General features: G+C 50.5%; 1 protein-coding gene across 3 annotated transcripts in view; it reads left to right on the top strand.

Annotated features, from left to right (window-relative positions):
- Positions 1–18,481, top strand: part of ATP6V1C2 (ATPase H+ transporting V1 subunit C2) — a 55,125-nt gene that overhangs the window by 22,328 nt on the left and 14,316 nt on the right. For 2 of the 3 annotated variants that reach the window (XM_060169426.1, XM_060169427.1), the window contains exons 4-5: positions 7,533–7,618; positions 14,503–14,597. In XM_060169426.1, coding sequence (XP_060025409.1) covers positions 7,533–7,618; positions 14,503–14,597 — 181 coding nt within the window. Of the gene's footprint in view, positions 1–7,532; positions 7,619–8,624; positions 8,655–14,502; positions 14,598–18,481 lie in introns of all 3 variants that reach the window. The other variant, XM_060169425.1, reaches the window with a different exon arrangement.

The following is an 18,481-nucleotide window of genomic DNA, read 5'->3' as shown; positions in this document are numbered from 1 at the left end:
TAATTGTCCTTTCCTCATTGAATGCTGTTGGCCCCTTTGTGAAAAATCATTTGATCATATATGTGAGAGTTTATTTCTGGGGTCTCTATTCTATTCCATTGGTCTATATGTATGTCTATGCTAGTACCACACTGTTTTGATTACTGTAGATTTGTAGTAAGTTTTGAAATCAAGAAGTATAAGTCTTTCAGCTTTATCTTTATTTCTTCAAATATTCTCTCTGCTCCTTTCTCTTCTTTTTCTGGGACTACCACAATGCATATGTTGGTCTACTTGATGGTGTCCCACAGGTTCCTTAGGCTCTGTTCACTTTTCTTCTATCTTTTTATTTCTGTTCCTCAGACTCAGTAATTTCCAATGTCCTGTCCTCAATTCACCGAGTCTTTCTTCTTCCTGCTCAAATCTGCCTTTGAATTCCTCCAGTGAATTTTTTATTTCAGTTATTGTACTTTCCAGCTCCAGAATTTCTTTTAGGTTTCTCCTTAGGTTTTCTATCTCTTTATTGATATTTCCAGTTTGCTCATACTTTGTTTTCTTAACTTTCTCTGCATCTTCTTTTAGTTCTTTGAGCATCTTTAAGACAATTGTTTTAAAGTCTTTGTCTGGTAGATCTGCCATCAGATCTTTTTCAGGGACAGTTTATGTTGATATATGTCTTTCCTTTGAATGGGCCCTATTTTCCTGTTTCTTTGTATGTTTTGTGATTTCTTTTGTTGTTGTTGAGCCCTGGACATTTGAATCTAATAATGTGGTAACTCTGGAAATCAGATCCTCCACCTTCCCCAGGATTTGCTGGGTTTTGTTGTTTTTGCTTATTATTAAAAAAAAAAAAATTATTGTTGTAGTTTGTCTCTGTGCCAAGGACCAGCCTGAGGTGTAAACTTAAAGTCCCCTTAAGTCTTTTCTGAGGCTTTCCCTGGACATGCACAGCCATTTTCTGATTTCCCCCATGTGCACAGTTGTTTTTGAATGTCCTAGTCTTAATGTCCGGCTCCCAAAAATGGGAAAAAAAGAGAAAAGAAGGGAGGAAAAATGGGCACTGGCCCTTTAAATCCCTTGGGAGTCACTACAGCTAGAGGGAGGGGGTTTCGCAACAATGTGGGGAGGTGGCAGCAATGGCTGCCCACCTCTTCGTCTGTGCCTCTGTGATCAGAAGTAGCAGTCTGAGCAGATTCTCCACTGTTTGGAGGACAGGGTCCTTTGCGCACCCTGGCTCCTTCAAACTGTATCAGCTGCTCCAGGAACACAGGGCTGCCTGCCATGGCTGGGGGTGGGGAGGGATGGCTGCTACTGTGCTAAGAGCTGAAACTGACCCAGATTGACTGCAGTTTTATGGTTCAAGCCTCCACCCGACAGTTGCAAGCCTTCAATAGGCTCCAGAGCTCCAAAACAGTCACAGAACAGCAGATAGACTCTGCCAGTGCCACTGTTGTCTAGGTGGGCAGACAGACTCCTGGTGCTTCTGACTCTACCGTCGTCCTGTCGTCCTGGAATTCTCTCCCACTTATCACCGTTTTAACCATTCTTAAAATAGTTCGGTGGCGTTAAGTACCTTCACATTGTTGTGCAACCGTCACTGCCATTCATTTTCAGAACTCTTTCACCTTGCAAAACTGAAACTCTGCTAACCCATTTTACACTACACGAACTCCTTATTCCCTCCTCCTCCCAGCTCCTGGAAACCATCATTTTACTTAAGGTTTCTATGAATTTGACTCTAGGTACCTCATTTAAGTGTAATTATACAGTGTTTCTTTTTTTATTTCACTTAACATAATGACCTCAAGGTTCATCCATGTTGTATCAGGCGGCAGAATTTCCTTCCTTTTTAAGGCTGCATGATTATTCCACTATATGGGTAATACCACATTTTGTTTATCGATTCATCCACCAATGGGCACTTGGATTGCTTCAGTCTTTTGGCTCTTGTAAATAATGCTGCTATGTTTATTTATTTTTATTCATTATTATATATTTAATTATTATATTATTATTTATTTCGTTTCTTTTGTTTTCTACTTACAAAAGTAACATTATGTCTTAATTCAAGCATGACATTACAGAAGTACATAGAAAGGGAAAAGTGCTGTTCTTGTACCCACAAAGGTAACCAGTGTTAACAGTTTGGTATCTTTTCTTTCAGGATTCTCGTTTCGCTGTATACTGACATATAATTTTTTAAAGTGGGATTATAGGGCTTCCCTGGTGGCGCAGTGGTTGAGAGTCTGCCTGCCGATGCAGGGGACACAGGTTCGTGACTCGGTCTGGGAGGATCCCGCATGCCGCGGGGCGGCTGGGCCCGTGAGCCATGGCTGCTGAGCCTGCACGTCTGGAGCTGTGCTCCGCAACGGGAGAGGCCACAGCAGTGAGAGGCCCGCGTACCACAAAAAAAAAAAAAAAAAAAAAAAAAAAGATAGTATCTGTTGGACTTCCCTGGCGGTCCAGTGGTTAAGACTCTGCACTTCCAATGCAGGGGGCATGGGTTTGATCCCTGGTAGGGAAACTAAGATCCCACATGCTGTGTGGCCAAAAAAAAAACAAAGATAGTATCTTGTAAAAAAATATTTTTTCTTTTCTTTGTTTTACCAATTTTAAAAAATTGAATGTTATTTTACAATGTTGTGTTAGTTTCAGGTGTACAGCAAAGTGATTCAGTTTTATATATATACATATATATATATATTCTTTTTCAGATTCTTTTCCATTATAGGTTAATGTAATGGTGATTATAGGTTATTCAATGAGATATTGAATATAGTTCCCTGTGTTTTACAGTAGGTCCATGTTGTTTATCTGTTTTATGTATAGTAGTAAGTGTATATTAATCCCAAATTCCTAATTTATCTTCCCCTCCCCCCCCCCATTGTCCCCTTTGGTAACCGTAAGTTCATTTTCTATGTCTGAGAGTCGGTTTCTGTTTTGTAAATAAGTTCATTTGTATCATTTTTTTAGATTTCACATATAAGTCTTTCTCTCTCTGACTTACTTCACTTAATATGATAATCTCTAGGTCCATCCATGTTGCTGCAAAAGGCATTATTTCATTCTTTTTCATGGCTGAGTAATATTCCATTGTATATATGTACCACGTCTTCTTTATTCACTCATCTGTCGATGGACATTTGGGTTTGTTTCCATGTTTTGGCTATTATACACAGTGCTGCTATGAACATTGGGGTGAATGTATCTTTTCTAACTAGAGTTTTCTCTGGATATATGCCCAGGAGTGGGATTGCTAGATCATATGGTAACTCTATTTTTAGTTTTTTAAGGAACCTCCATACTGTTCTGCACAGTGGCTATATCAATTTACATTCCCACCAACAGTGTAGGAGGGTTCCTTTTTCTCCACACCCTCTCCAGCATTTATTATTTGTAGACTTTTTCATGATGGTCATTCTGACCGGTGTGAGGTGATACCTCATTGTAGTTTTGATTTGCAATTTTCAAATAATTAGTGATATTGAGCATGTTTTCATGTGCCTGTTGGCCATCAAAAAAATTTTTTTATAAGGTAAAATGTACATACAGTGAAATGTGTACATCTTGTATGAACAGGTTGATGAATTTTTGTTGGGTGCCTCAGTGTAACCAAACCCCAATCAAGGTTGCACACCATCTGCAATTTGCTTTTTTAATTAAAAATATGATTTCTGTATCTTCCCCTGTGGGTTAGTATAAGCTTTTGTGTTAGAGGAGGGAGCCATAGTTTAGTTTAGACAGGCACTGAAGAGCATGGCTTTGGAGTCATGTAGATCTGGGCTCAACTTCTGCTCTGACACTTATAACTCACTGTAGGGGGACTTTTAGCTCTTTAAGTCTTAATTTTTTCATCTTCAGAGTGGGGATGTTACCTAGCTCAAAAGAGCATCTCAAGAATTGAGTCCCCAGAACACCTAAGAGCCCTTACAAATCGATGTTTTTTTTTAAAAAAAATGACGAGAAACCAGTGAAAGATATGAACACTCTATTACCAGAAGAAGATAGCCATCGGTAGAGTCTAATAAACCTATCAAAAGATGTCCAGCCTCATCGATGACCAAACAGATGCAAGTCGGAGCACCAGTGAGATAGAACTTTTCAGCTCTCAGATTGGCAGGGATTAAAAAGATCCGTAATCCGTCACTTTAGGAGGCAGGCAGTCTCACCCATTGTTGGTGAGAGGGTACGTTGGCTCTGTATACTTGGCGGATAATTTGGCCTTGTCTGTTAGAACTGCAAGTGCTCACACCCTGTATTCCAGTAGTTACTCCTCTGCAGTTTATCCTACATAAGTGCCTGCACAAATGGGCAAAATATATGTTTTGCTGCAAAATCATTCAAAGCGTAAACAGCCCAAATGTTCAATCGGGAGAATTAGTTATGATACAACCTTGCAATGAAATGCTATGCAGTCAATGAAAGGAATGAGGAAGCTCTACCGTGACGTGTAAAGGTTTTCACAATGAACTGTAAAGTGAAAAAAGTAAATTTAAAACAGCATCTAGACTCTTAGATTCCTTTCAATGAGAAAAATGTTCTGATTTTGTCATACCACAATTCACGGGTGACTGTAGTTAATGATCACAGTAAGTCAGGGAATTTTTGTTACGTGCGACAAGCAAGTTTTCCAGCAATTAAGCTTCGTCAGACCGTGCTATTCTGAGATGTTCCGTGGTGGTGTACACACCTAGGGGCAGGTGCGCCTCCATGCTTGTTATAATTAAACATTTCTTGGAGGCTAGAATTGGGAACAGCAAAGAGTCATTAACAGAATGACGAGGGAGTTCTGCTTTTAGGTCGATTAGGAAGGAAGCATGTGTGTTATTTAGGTGCTATGACATTCGTTTATTCATTCAGCAAACATTTCCTGAACAGCTGCTGTGCTTCAGGCATTGCCATTAGGGCTGCTGTTACTACTTCCTTCACGTAAAGAAATTACTCAAAATGTGACAGAGGATATGGTAATAAGAGACAGCAACCTGCATGTGTCGCTATAATAATGATAAAGAGGAGCCCTTGACAACATCAGAAAGAAGCTCTCTGAGAGCAGGGGCTGCTCTGTGCGTAGCATCTAGGTTCACAGCACTCTAATCAGTGCTTGGCACACAGTTGATTAATGTCTGGAATTTGCTAAATGAATGAGTGAATGAGCGAATGAATTTATAGGGTCAGGGTTCTAACAAATAACAGAAGACATACTCCAATTAGGATGATTTGAGAAAGGTCTATTCATAAAGGAGCGTGTAGTTGTATGAGGGCTGTTGAGAAGCACAAGGAATGGTACAGGAACCCAGGTAGACGCAGAGAGGTTGCCACACCCCTAGGCTATAGGAGATGAGGGGAGATAGGTTACTGGAACTGGGAGGGAACCAGATTTGTACCCCCTACCCCTGCCCTCACCGTCTCCTATCGAATCTACTGGGGAGCCAGAGGGCAGAGAGCCCAGACGCCTCCGTCAGGCTGCCGAGAGCTCATCTGAAGGTACCTACCACAAGCTCCCGGGGGCCTGGTTCTTGATATGCATTGCACCAAACTCTGTGAGATGAGGAACATCACCCGCATTTTGCCAAGGAAACAGAATGAGATTAGCTAGGTAACTTGCCCTATTGTCATTAGTAAGATGCAGAACTGCTATCCTAAGAAATGCCAACACATTTGTGGAGATTTGAGCCCAGGTGGCCTAGAGCCTTGGGGTCCACAGACAAACTGGGTAGTTGGGAGGCAAATTACTCCTCTGGGCCACAGTCTCCCATCTGTAAAATGGGATGATAATCATCACAAAAATTCGAGAATTTTTGTGATGATTCAATAATAGTGATAGAGGACTTGGTAAACAAAAGAGAACCTCAACTTAATATAAACTGTGGAAGTGTTAAGTATTTGGAAATACGCCAGAATTCAAAGCACGTGTTTCCTTTTGGGTGGGAGAGTGTGGTTGTTCATTTTTTTTTTAAATTAATTAAATAATTAATTATATTTATTCTTGGCTGCATTAGGGTCTTTGTTGCTGTGCGCGGGCTTTCTCTAGTTGCGGCGAGCGGGGGCTACTGTTCATTGCAGTGCTCGGGCTTCTCATTGCGGTGACTTCTCTTGTTGCGGAGCATGGGCTCTAGGCACGTGGGCTTCAGTAGTTGTGGCACGTGGGCTCAGTAGTTGTGGCTCGCAGGCTCTAGAGCACAGGCTCAGTAGTTGTAGCGCATGGGCTCAGTAGTTGTGGCGCATGGACTCAGTTGCTCTGCGGCCTGTGGGATCTTCCTGGACCAGGGCTCGAACCCGTGCTCCTGCATTGGCAGGCAGATTCCCAACCTCTGCACCACCAGGAAAGCCCCTTCATTTTTTGTTAATTACTTTATACTTGTATTTTTCAGTTTATGGTCACGGACATACATAAGTTAGATGCGAAAACAAGTTGCTCTCCCTGCCTACTCTGTCATTTTTTCCTTTCCTCTCTCCGTCTTTCCCTCTCTCCCTCTCTTTCTTTAATCTGGGGCCTTTCAGTGCCCTCTGCCTCAGTTTTCTGTGTCGGGCCCTAGGCCCTTGGGCTCCACTCTGAGTGGCCACATGGCCAGTGTCTGCATCAGCAGAAAACCATGTTCTCCATTTGGAATTCAGTGACCTCATCCTCCTGCCTGCAAACACCTGCTCCCTCCTGGGAGCCAGGAGAATGAGTAGAGAGGGCCTGAGGCAAAGATGTAGATCATCAGAGCTTTTAGACTTTGATCCTGGTTGGCCTGCTGCCAGCTGGACTTCTAACTGATGGGCCTCCAGGAGTGGACACTCTTTGCCACCAGACACTCCTGCCTGATTAGTTCTATTAATATTTATAACAATCCCGCAAAATGGGTATCATCCCATTTTACAGAGAAGAGAACTGAGGCTCAAAGAGATTAAATGAATTTGGCCAGAGTCATACCTTTGGCAGAGCCACAGTGAACTTGAGCCCTTCTGCCTCCAAGTCTCATACTTTCCTTTCCTTTCTCGTACTTTCTGGAGCCTTCAGTATGTTTTCTGAAGACTTAGAAAGTTTTAATTTTCTAATTATAAAAGCAATACTGGATTAGAATAGAAAATATGTCAAGTAGGAAGAGCGTTTTCACATAGCTGCAACCATACTGTCTGTATAAGTCTGTATCTTGTTTTCTTTCCACGTAACATTATAATGCGCGCCTTGTCCCACGGTATTAGAAATTCCTTGTAAACCTATTTTCAGTGGCTGCTAATAACCCCTCAGCTGGGTATACCGTCCTTCACTTAAACAATCCGCTATTGTCAGACCTTCCAGCGGCTCCCAGTTTTTCGCTGTCAGCAACGTTACCGCGAAGAACAGCTTTTTATTCAGAAAGCTTTTTCTGTTTGTCCTGTTTCCTTAAGATAGTTTCCCAGAAGTGGAAACACTGGTTTAAATACTGGTTAGCATTTTACGTCTCTTCATGCATATTGCTGGGTTGTTCTCCCAAAGGGTGACTCTGGTCCTTTTCCTGCCAGCAGAGTGTGAGAGTATGCTGAGGGCAGTTTCCTGCTCTAACTGGCTTTTTGTTCTTTCCCCAAAGCCTCATAAAGAGAATGGCCCAGAGTGTGGTGGAGGTGATGGAGGATGCAAAGGGGAAGGTCCAGGAGAACCTCCTGGCCAATGGAGGTAGGTTCCTGAAGTGCGTTTATGACGGTGCTTTCCCAGCCCATTCTGGTCCATCAGTGGCCTCACATGTGACCACACAGTAGCGGCTGAAATGATGCAGGTACCACGGAGGCTCTAGACTGACACATCGGCACCGCTGTTTGGAAGACGTGCCCCTTTACAAGCTCATAATCCTGCTGTCTCATTTCTAAAGCATCTGGCATTTCTTACCTGTAGCTGAACTCCTCTGTGAAATTTGAAATGAAAATGGGTTCAATGAGGTTTAATGGTTGGTTGGCTCACCCACCTTGTCTATCAGCCCCCACTTTATCCCGCATGGAGTATTCCGTCCCCACCCCCCAACCGATTTATCCCTTTCCCCAAACGAGGCTGAAAAATGCCTCCATTGCTGGGAATGCCTCAGACTGAATTCTTTAGTTGTGCCCAGTAGGCGGAGGAGAGATGGACCAAAAACACTTTGGGTAGCATGTTTGCCTTCGGCGTTCTGTCTCCCCTATGCAAACAGGATAAATCTTTAGATTCCAAGGATGTTTTGGTCCATGAATTAGTGTACAAACAATTTGAGTGCACTTAAAACGTGCAAGACAAAAGCTTTGAGGCTTTGGAAACCTTAGAATTAGGTGTTTCAGCATCTGTAGAGATAATTAGACCTATGACTCTATGCATAAGTATACTGAAAATGAGAACATATATTCTATATTTAATATTTATTTATATCATTTATTACATATAAATTAAAGTCTTTTCCCTTCGGGGAACATTTCTTTTTTTTGGCCGCCATGTGGCATGTGGGGTCTTAACTCCCTGACCAGAGATCGAACTCGTGCCCCCTGCAGTGGAAGCGTGGAGTCCTAACCACTGAACCGCCAGGGAATTCCTCCTGGGAACATTCGAAAGCTTTTTCTTTGCTTGTTTTAACTGATACATGGAAATGTTCGTACTCCCAAATCTGAACTTAGTTTTGTATGTTAATGCAGTCTAATAACTCCACCTTATTACGTTGCAGGTTTGAAGGAGAAAATGAAATGTTTAAAGAGTAGGTTGTGCGTTGTTTGTTGTGTGTGTGCTCAATGTGCCACCCGCATGTCCCCCGGAAGGTGGAATCTCAGTCTGGTTGTAGGGATACAGTGATCAGGTGACGATGGATTTCTCAAGTGACAATCTCGTAGCGTGGTCACGATATCCATATAACACAGATAGCAACTGTTTTTTCCCTCCCCGCTCTTCCTTGCATCTCCCTTCCCTCGAGGGAGGCAAGGCATGCAACACTGCATGCCTCCTGGAGTGGTGAATGCCTTGACCCTGGAGTTCAAGATCAACTTGGGCATCTTTTGGCTTGCGGTTCGCTTCTTGCCGTGATGGCTGTCCCTAGCGTCCTCCTGCCTGTTCTTGGGGGCTGGCTCATACAGGGAGCCCTCTTCTCTCAGGCCCCTCCTGGGAGAGTCCCTGTGCTTAAACAGGCCATTTCTGGTTTCCCTGTTTGAAGGTTTGCTTTGGTTTTTCTCCAGCCTGCTCAGACTGGTGGAATTGAAGCCAGCAGATCCTCTTAGGACGAATACAAATCTTTACAGATTAGAAGTCACCAAAATGCCTCCCCAAATGCAATCTGATAGTTACACTGAGATTTCTTGCCGAGGCTAATCAAAAAAAATTACTTTGTTCAGTTGATGAACTGATCTTACTTCCCAGCAGGTAACTCATAGGGCCCTAGACTGAAGTGCGGACTTAGGGCCTAGAGCTACTTTTCTACATAAAAACCTGGTCCTGAGGATTCTAGGATTTGAGCTTACATTACAATAATGATCAAAATGCTTACATTCTATTCAAAATTCACGTCAATTAAAATTAGATGTTATTGTTACATCGTATCCATTCCCAGTCCAAATGGCATGACTCTAAGAGCCGCTGCTTCTCCTCTCAGGAGGTGGGAATTCAGCTTCATTTGTTCGTATGTGTTGCATTATCTCTAGGCCGCCTGGGAGTTGGGTGCCCACAACTTCCAGCTGGTCCAGTACCCCAGCCCTGTGCAAACAAAGGTCAAGGACGCTAGGGCAGAGCTCATGGCCGGCTGCTGAACATTGCTCATGCACGTGTAGTAAAGGCTCTGAAAAGTACTGCAGTCAAGAGACCTTTGAGACAGTTTGTCTCAGGCTTTCCTGATATTATCCGGATGGGGAAATATTTTTCTTCTGCAGAGCACCCGGGGAACTAGTGATTGAGAGAATTCACTGGAGAAACTCAGTGTTGCCCCCAGCAGGTGGGATTTTAATCTGATGTCCCTGAGGGTACACCCAAGTCTTCTGGGCTGTGTTTGCTGGAGGGCCAGCAGTACTGGCCTTGGAACAGTCAGGCTTGGTCCTTTGTGACCTTGGCAGGTCACCTCCCTGGGTCTTGGTTTTCTCACCTGTCAATGGACTTAATCCCTTTACGGCTCTCTGCTCTGCCCGGGCACCTTTTGTTTTTGTTGGTTCTCTGCCTCTCGCTGCGCTTGGAGTGTGGAATGATTGCAGCAGAGGCTGAGCGCGCAGAGTCAGAACCATCTGAAGGCCCGTCTGGCTGCCCGGGCAGCAGACCGCCGCCTGTGTGGTCACAGGTCCTTCTTTCTGCCGCTGCCGGGAAGGCCTTGTTTTGGTTCTTAGATGACATCATTGTTGCTCAAGGACAGCCGCCTGTGTACAGCGTGTTTTGATTCAAAGTGAGCCTGCCCGGGCCGTGGTCTGACCTCACAGGCCCTTGATCCAAGGCCCATACTGCTCCCTCGAGACCAGGCTTCCGGACTTCAGCTGGGGAGAGGGGAGGGGACAGGAGCCTGTCATTTCCGGGGCAGGCGGAGCGGAGGCTGCGGTCCTGGCAGCACAGGAGGGCCCAGGGCTGCTGCTTTCTAAGGCTGAGGGCGTCCTCAGGCAGAGGGGGCAAGGCCCTTGGATGCGTGAGCTGGGGCTGCTGGGAGAGGGCAGTGTCTGGAGCTGGGGCTGCGGGGAGGGGGCAGTGTCTGGAGCTGGAGCTGCGGGGAGGGGGCAGTGTCAGCTGGGGCTGCGGGGAGGGGGCAGTGTCTGGAGCTGGGGCTGCGGGGAGGGGGCAGTGTCTGGAGCTGGGGTTGGTGCTTTCCACCTGGAAGAGGAGGTGGAAGAACTCACAGTCACGAACCAGAGGTTTCTGGAGGCTTCTGTCGGGAGACCTGCACCGTCTCCTCGTCTCACTCATCAGACACGCGGGCCTGGCCGTCGAGTACCAGGCAGTGTGCTGGGTGCCGGGCATCCGGCGATGACTGTCCTCCAGGAGCTCGCGGCCTGGGGACCAGACCCACAGTGCCTGACGTGCTGTGATGGAAACCAAGTACTTAGGAGCCTCCACGAGGAGGGGGGCTGAGTCCTAAAGGAGTCACAGGCATTCTAGTAGAAAAGAGGGACGCGTTCTCTTTGGTTTGAGCGCCGTAAAAGCCTGGAGTTTGTGAAAATGCATGGACACGAGACCTTGTCTGAAATGCACCTCTTCTAAGCAACCTGGATAGTGTTAGTCCAATAATCAGGGTTAATAGGCAGATTCTCATACGAAGCGCTTGCTCCCTGCTGGGCACTGTCACAGGCTCTGGGGACACAGAGATGATCACCTGCCCTCAAGGAGGCTGAAAGAGCCAGGGAAGCAAGGGTGATCGTGCAGCGTCGTTAGTGTGATGAGGCAGGCATCCCGGGGCTCAGGCCAGCAGGGGGAGGGAGGGCCGGGCAGGCTTGCAGGAGTTGGTCTCCAGCCTGATGTTTAGGACAAGAGCAGCAGTGAGAGAGAGGGTGAGGAGTCGGGGGTGGCTTAGCTTGGGTGGTGGTGTGCCCAGGGGTCTGGGGTGGGCAGAGGCAGGAGTCTCTAGAGCACATACCTGCCTGCACCTGCCTAGGGCGGGCTGTTCCCTGGCCTGTGTGGTGGGCGATGGCTCCCACCGGGCAGCATGTGACCGCATGGGAGGTGTGTGGCCGTCGTGCTTGCCCAGGGCCTGGCGCGCAGTAGGGTCCAGTAGCAGGCTCGGGTGACTGCTGGCATATGAGGAGTCCTTTGCGACCGTCAGTTCTGCCTCTGACTGCGCCCCTGCCATCATGCAGGCCTCAATGCAGCTCCCCCGAGGCCTGGATCCTTCCTACACGGTCATTTCCCTGCCCTAGTGTAGCAATCTCCAAACCCATATTAATAACCAAATTAATACCAAAATCCGTATTAGCTCGGGCTGCCATATCAAAATACTGCAGACTGGAGGCTTAAACCACAGATGTTTGTGTCTCACGGCTCTGGAGGCTGGAAATTCAAGATCAAGGTGATGGCGGATGTGGTTCCTGGTGAGAACGTGCTCCCTTCCCTGTATGTTCACACGGCCCTTGCTTGGTGGGAGCACGGGGGGCGTGGGGGCTCTTTGGTTTCTCCTCATAAGGGCACTAGTCCACTTGGGTCAGGGCCCCACCCTTGGTGCCTCCGAGGCCCTCTTGTCAATCCCAACACCGTTGGAATCTGAAGGACCCTCTAAGTCAGGAGACCAGAGGTATCGGAGTGTGGTTCTTGCGGAGGTGCCGACAACGGCAGCTTCCGTGTCCCCCAGAGGGTGGCCGCTCCTGCCTGAGGCCGGGCGGGGAAGGGGCGTGGTCCTCCCTGGCCTCCGCGTTCCTTGTCTCCTTTTCTGGTGGACGTTACACGACTTACTCCGTGCTAGCGTTTCCTCATCTCTGAAATGGAGATAATAATAACATTGAACAGGGTCGAAGGGCGAATGAACTGAAATAACCCATGCGTCCCGGCCACGGCAAAGCACCAGCCAGCGTCAGCTACCGTAATGGTCATCACCAGCGTCGTCATCCTGCTGACCGCCCTCCCACAGCCCGCTTCCCTCCTCCAAGCCCCACTTCATGTCCATCTGCCGTGCGGGAACTTAACTGACCCGAATATCCGACTTAGCTCGTCCCAAGCGGAGCCCGTCTCCGCTCGCCTCTGCTCCATCCCAGGCTGCCGCCTCCCCGCTGCCTGGCCGAGTGAGCATCCCCTCCTTTCACCTAGTCACCCAACTTGGAAACCCAGGTGTACCCCGAGCCTCCTTCGTGCCCCAGGGGTAATTGTCCCTGCGTGCCGTTGTTGGCCCCTGGCCTCTACTCCCCGGGCATGGGCCCCTCTTAGCTTTCCTTTCTGTCTCCCTCACAGCCCCAGAGAAGGCGCCTCAGAGCACCAATGTCCTCCCCCCCCCCCCGCTATGTCCTGACCTCTTGGTGACCTTTCCGCAGTGCTGTTGAGGTTGGAGTGACGCGTGTCCCACTCCTGGCATGTGCGAGGGGCTCAGGAGGTGGGCCTGGTGTCTGTATCGCCACAGGAGAAGGTGCAGACGTGACTTTCCTGACCCTGCCTGGCCTTCTTGTTCCCCCTCCGTCCAGACCCCCCGCTCCATCAGCGTGACCCAGGGAGTCCTCGCCCCGCGTGTGACGCTCCAGTCCACCCTGCCTGATGCCCGGCGTCCTCCTTCACTGGCCACGTGGCAAACTCTGTCCCATTCCGTCCCTGCGTGAATACGGGGTCCCCACGAAGCCCTTGGAGTGCCCCCCAGGACAGGAGGCAGGTGTGGGCTCTCCCCCTCCTTCCTCAGCCCCTGCCAGCCGTGTGTACACTGCTCACTGTGGTGTCATGTTTGACTCGAGCAGACAGGGAGCACCTCGAAGGCGAGGGGGCTACGGTCTGCTGTCCCCAGCACAGTAGTGAGCTGGCCTTCAGTCGCGGTGACTGAACGTTGAGGGAGCGGTGACCAGTCCCTTTTCACCTGCGTGAAGGGCCGGCGTCCACATAACCTGGGGTGAGAACCCAGGTTAGCAAGGCCCATCTTGCTGGGGTTCATGGAATTCTGGGGGCCCCCGTAGCGCATCCTACACTGAAGGGGTAATGGACTGGGGTGTAGCCTGCAGCGGGCCCCCGGGTCGCACGCTTTCAATGTGCCTAGAGCTCACCTGAGGAGAGAGGGCCCTCAGGAGGTGTGCGGACACCCCTTCGCGCACCCACTTCTCAGGTCAGGAGGCTGAGGTGCAAAGAGGTTTGGTTACTAACACGCCCCAGGGCCCCCAGGCGCCGCTGCCTGACTTCCCAGCCCCTTCCTCCACCCGCGGCCGGTTAGAGACAGTCACAAACACCCTGAGCACACAGGTTTAGGCTTGCTTTCGGAGAAAGTAAGAGAGAAAAGAAAATTTGAAAAAACACTGCTGTGTTCCACTCACTGTGCACTTTTATATAAAGAACATACCCTGACAAATGCACATCTGCACCAGGTGGTAAAAACCACCTTCACTAACTCCAGTATTTCGCTAATGTTGAAAATGCCTTTGTTGAAATAGACGCGTGTGAGGACCTGGCCCTTGTCTAGCGCTGGGACGTGGGAGAGGCAGGGAGATGGTCATCTGCTGGGCAGGTGGCACCCATGGTGGCTGTGGGGTCTTGGGGGTTGGCTTGGGGCTCTCTGGGGTACCTTTGGGGTACCTCGAACTGACAACTCAGCTGGGAGTGTGGTCGAACCAACTGGAAAAGGCAGGGGATTCATCTGGTGCCGCAGAACATCTCCGACTTCGTGGCCACCCCCTGGGAGAGCAGGGCCTCCCACGCGGGGCTCTGGGGCAGCGTCTGAGTTGGCGCTTGGGCGCGGGAGCGCACCTCTACAGCATCCTGAGGGTGGGGCTACCCGTGGTCCTGGCTGATGCTTGGCCTGGCCCTCTGCTCCCGTGGGGAGCGTCTGCTCTCCCGGAGCGGGAGGGCGCCCTGGGTCTGTCCTTCCGTTTCTCTCATTGCTTCCTCGGTTTCAGTGGGGATGCTTGGCCTGCCTGCGTCTCAGGAGAGACGGGGAGCCCACTGTCTGGTGCAATGTGTTTATGTTCTTCCAGCGGACTTAACGTCCTTTGTGACCCACTTCGAATGGGACATGGCCAAGTATCCTGCGAAGCAGCCGCTGGTGAGCATAGCAGACACTCTGGCAAAGGTAAGAGAAGGGCCTTCTCTTGGGGGACGTCACACTGCTGTGACCGGCGTCACTGACCATCTGGGGTGAAGCTACACGGCGTTTGCACCCTAGCGAAGCAAGGAGGGACTTTCCGGAGGCGGGAGGCTGGGTGGGTCCTCGCCCTGCCCAGTGGCCCTGGGTGGGGTCCCTTCCCGTCTGGCTCCCGCCAGCTCTGACTGGGCCCTGAGCTGTGGCCTTCCGTGCGCTGGGCAAGGTCAGACACCTTGGGGTTTCAGGGCAGCCCTGGAAACGGCTTGGTGACCACCTGTCCTCCCTACACCTCTTCCAAATCTGCCACTGGGCAGGGTGGCTTCGTCTTACAGGACACTGCCCTCGACGGGTGCTCTGAGCCCCTGGTGTTCTGACCCCAGACCCCGGTGCCTGTTCACTGCGCTCCCCTTTGAAAGGTGCTGATGGAGAAGTCGGTCCCACCCTGACTCTCCCGACCCTGACGGCCATTGTTCACTTAACAAAAACCATCTGCTTCCGTGGAGAGTTTGGCTTAAGAGCCCTAACTCCCGGAAGGCATCTCCCGGGGTCCCACCCCTGGTGACAGTGGGGAGGCCGGTGGGTGCTGCCCCCATGATTGCACTGTCTCGGTGAGCGGGGGGCCTCCAGCTTCTGCTGCGTTAATAAGAGCACCAAGGCGGAGCCCTCCGGGGACATCGCGGGTGTCTTGCAGCGTGTTGACTCCCGTTGGTCTCCCTGAGGGTGGGCGCTGATGAAGCTTCTGAGGTTTAGCCTGATGGTTTATGGCCACTGTCCCTCCCCTCCCTCTAAGATGCACAGAGCCCCTAATATGTCACGTCTCCTGTGGCTGGGTGGCTGGGGAGCATCTCAGCCAGACCGGGAACAAAGCCTTCCTGTTGTCTCAGGGCGACAGAAGCGCCCAGGTGTGTCTGGGCGGCTCAGGTGAAGGCGATGGGCTGCTGGGACCCACCCCCTTGCAGTCCTGTGCATCTCCTGCTGGCGGGCTGGCGCCCGGCCTGTGTCTCTGGGAGCACGGGTGGGATCAGAAGGCTCTGGAATCTGGGTGCAGCTCATCGGGCCCCCTTTACATCAGAGGCCCCAGCCCCTCCTGGGGCGATTGGGCAATGATTCTGGAAGGCCCTTCGAGGAGGGGCTCCCAGAGCACCTGTGCCAGGTGTGGCATCCAGGAGGGTGTTGTGCACCTCCACCCCCAAGCTGGAAGCACACAGTAGTTTGTGGGACTGGCCGCTCCCCGCCCTGCTCTGCCAGAGCAGGGCCAGACCGAGCTAGGCAGCATGGCCAGGGCTGTGCCAAACGTCCACTGGGGACAGCGCTCGCCGGCATGGCTGTCCCGGGGATGCAGGCAGTGAGGAGGGTTCCCAGAGTGCCTCGGGGCGTCAGCTGAGCAGGGGAGCAGAGCAGTTGTAGAGGACAGGACCTGGCTTCTCTAGTCCGGGGGACCCAAAGAGTGACTTTGGCAGGAAAGCAGGGTGGAGAGGAGGGCACTGTCTGGAAAGCGCTCCCTGTGTGCCCGGAGCCATGCCGGGCTTTTACTTCCCACGTCAGCCCTATGGGGTAGGTGTCGCCTTCCTCCGCTTTCAGATGGGGAAGCTGGCTGAGAGGTGGCGTGGCATCCCCGGGACCTGCAGGTGTCGAAGTATTGCCCTGGGATGGGGATGCAGGCCTCGGTTGGGCCGTATGCCTGGCATCACTTCCCAAGGAAGCCCTAGGCTGGCTCCACTGCCAGGAATCAGCTTTCTGAGGCCGGCCAGACAGAGGCTCCGGGCATCGTCTCCCTCACCCCGTCCCGCCCCAGGAGCACTCGAGCGCTGCCCTCAGCACTGGCTCAGGCCTCTTCCCCGCATCGCGAGATCTAAATCTGTTAACTGGAGACGTCCTAGTCAGAGGAACTCCCTTCTCTGAAAGCGCCCAGTGTCTTCTAGGTGTCCGAACGGGTCTCCCCACCTGGGAGGCGCCCTGTGCTGACACTCTCAGGGCTGGGCCCCCGACCCTCCCAACAGCTGGGAACTGAGCCCACCTGCCTCCCCTAATGAAGGGGAGCGAGGATGGGGACCCAGCCCCTGGCTGTGTCCGTCTCCACGGGCTGGGTCACGGTGTAGTTCCAAAAAGGCTCCCAAATCTCACCGGCATAACATAGCAAACAGTTTCTATGCCTACCGCGCACACATGTCCACGGTGCTCGGCGGGGACCTGCTCCCTCCAAACCACTCGGCCAATGGCCGCTGGCGTCTCCACCACCTGAAGCATCTCTGGGTGCTGTGCAGGGAGGTTCAGGGGGTCTCAAGGCTCTGCCTGGCGCACCTGCCCCTCAGTGGTGGGAAGTGCACGCCAGCCACATGCCAGAAGGGGCAGGACTGTGGGAGCGCTTGGCTCTGGACATGTTCTCGAAGCACTGCCTTGTGCCGGCCGCTCTGCCCAGAATCGCAGAGATCACCCAGACCCAGCCTGCCCTTGAGGGGCTCAGTCTGTTGAAGAAAGGGCTCATCTTTCTGGATGACCTGCTCTGAGGACTGTAGCAGCTCATGGTAATTCCATGGCACTGAGCTCAGAGAGGTTCAGGAGCTGACACCACGTCACACAGCCAGAGCTGGAACTGGCATTCAAATTCGGGCCTGATGGGTTCCCAAGTCTTAGTTCCTCTCGTTGTTTTGCGGGTTTCTAAACACTGCAGTTTTTCTAAAACTCTGTAGTTTTTCCTTGGCTTGTGGTAAAATCAGAAGAATAAAGACGACACAGGATTTTTTCTTTGATTTTTTTTTCCTTTAAAAAAGATACAAATGTATAAATCTTATTTTAAAAATCAAGATCCGTGGCTCGTAGCCGTGTCAATTTCCTGGTTACGATATTGTACTCTTGTTATGTGAGATGTTAGCAATGGGTGAGACGGGTACATGGGACGACCTCTTTCCTGTGAATCGATAATCATTGCAATTTCCTGTGAATCGATAATCATTTCAAAGTAAAAAGGTTCTAAAAATTTTAAAAAAATTATAAATCTTATTTTAAAAATCAATCAAAATCGAAAGATGAAAGCCCCCCCCCACATCACCCACACGTCCCCTCCCCTCCAACTGCCACTCCCTTTAATCTCCCTAAAGGTAACCAGTGTTTACAAGTTTAAAGCGGATCCTCTCATCTATATTAAAAGTATATATATTTCAACTCAAAATTGCACATCCTACAGATTGCCTCCTTTCTCTGTGTAGTGATTCCCGAGACATTCCCATAGCAGCAGTGGTGTGCTGCTCTGCTGTGTGTGTTGGTGCGATGTAAATGTCCCCTCGCAGCCCAGCCGAGGGCGGGCCACCGGGGAGTCCCTGAATGTGTTTCCCGCGGGTGGGACCAGCCCTCAGGCACCGTGTCGCTGGTACAGTATTCCGTGGTGTGGGTGCCGTGCTTTGTCGGTCCCGTTCTGTGTTCGTGGACCCTGCTGTTAAAGCGTGAGCCGGAAAATCCCCACAGTTCCCACGGGCAAGAGGGGTTCGCCGCTGTCGCTGAGCCGCGGGCTTCAGCGACCTCGAGATACTGATTTGCGGTGATCGTCGTAACAGCTGCTGAGTTTTGAGCACTTCCGTTGAATTGGGCCTGGTGAGCATTTTTCTTTCACTGCTGTGGATGAGTTATCACCCCGGCTGAGCAGGTGGGGCACCTGAGGCCAGGCACCTGGAGAGCTGAGCCTCATTTCCCTGCCCACCGCAGGAGGGGATCCCGGACGTGCTCCTGACACTTCCAGAACAGGGGGATATCCCTAACGTCAGGCTGGTGACCTGCCTCCAAACTGAAAAGAGCTTTCCTACCTACACAGAACAGGAAGGGGCTGCCGTGGGGCACAGCTGAGCCTGGAGACCTGGGTGCTGGTCGGGGCTGGGCTA

The sequence above is a fragment of the Lagenorhynchus albirostris genome, chromosome 13, assembly GCF_949774975.1.
Source record: "Lagenorhynchus albirostris chromosome 13, mLagAlb1.1, whole genome shotgun sequence".
NCBI lineage: Eukaryota > Metazoa > Chordata > Mammalia > Artiodactyla > Delphinidae > Lagenorhynchus > Lagenorhynchus albirostris.
Note: the sequence above shows the minus strand (reverse complement) of the source record. Positions and strands in the feature narration are given on the sequence as shown.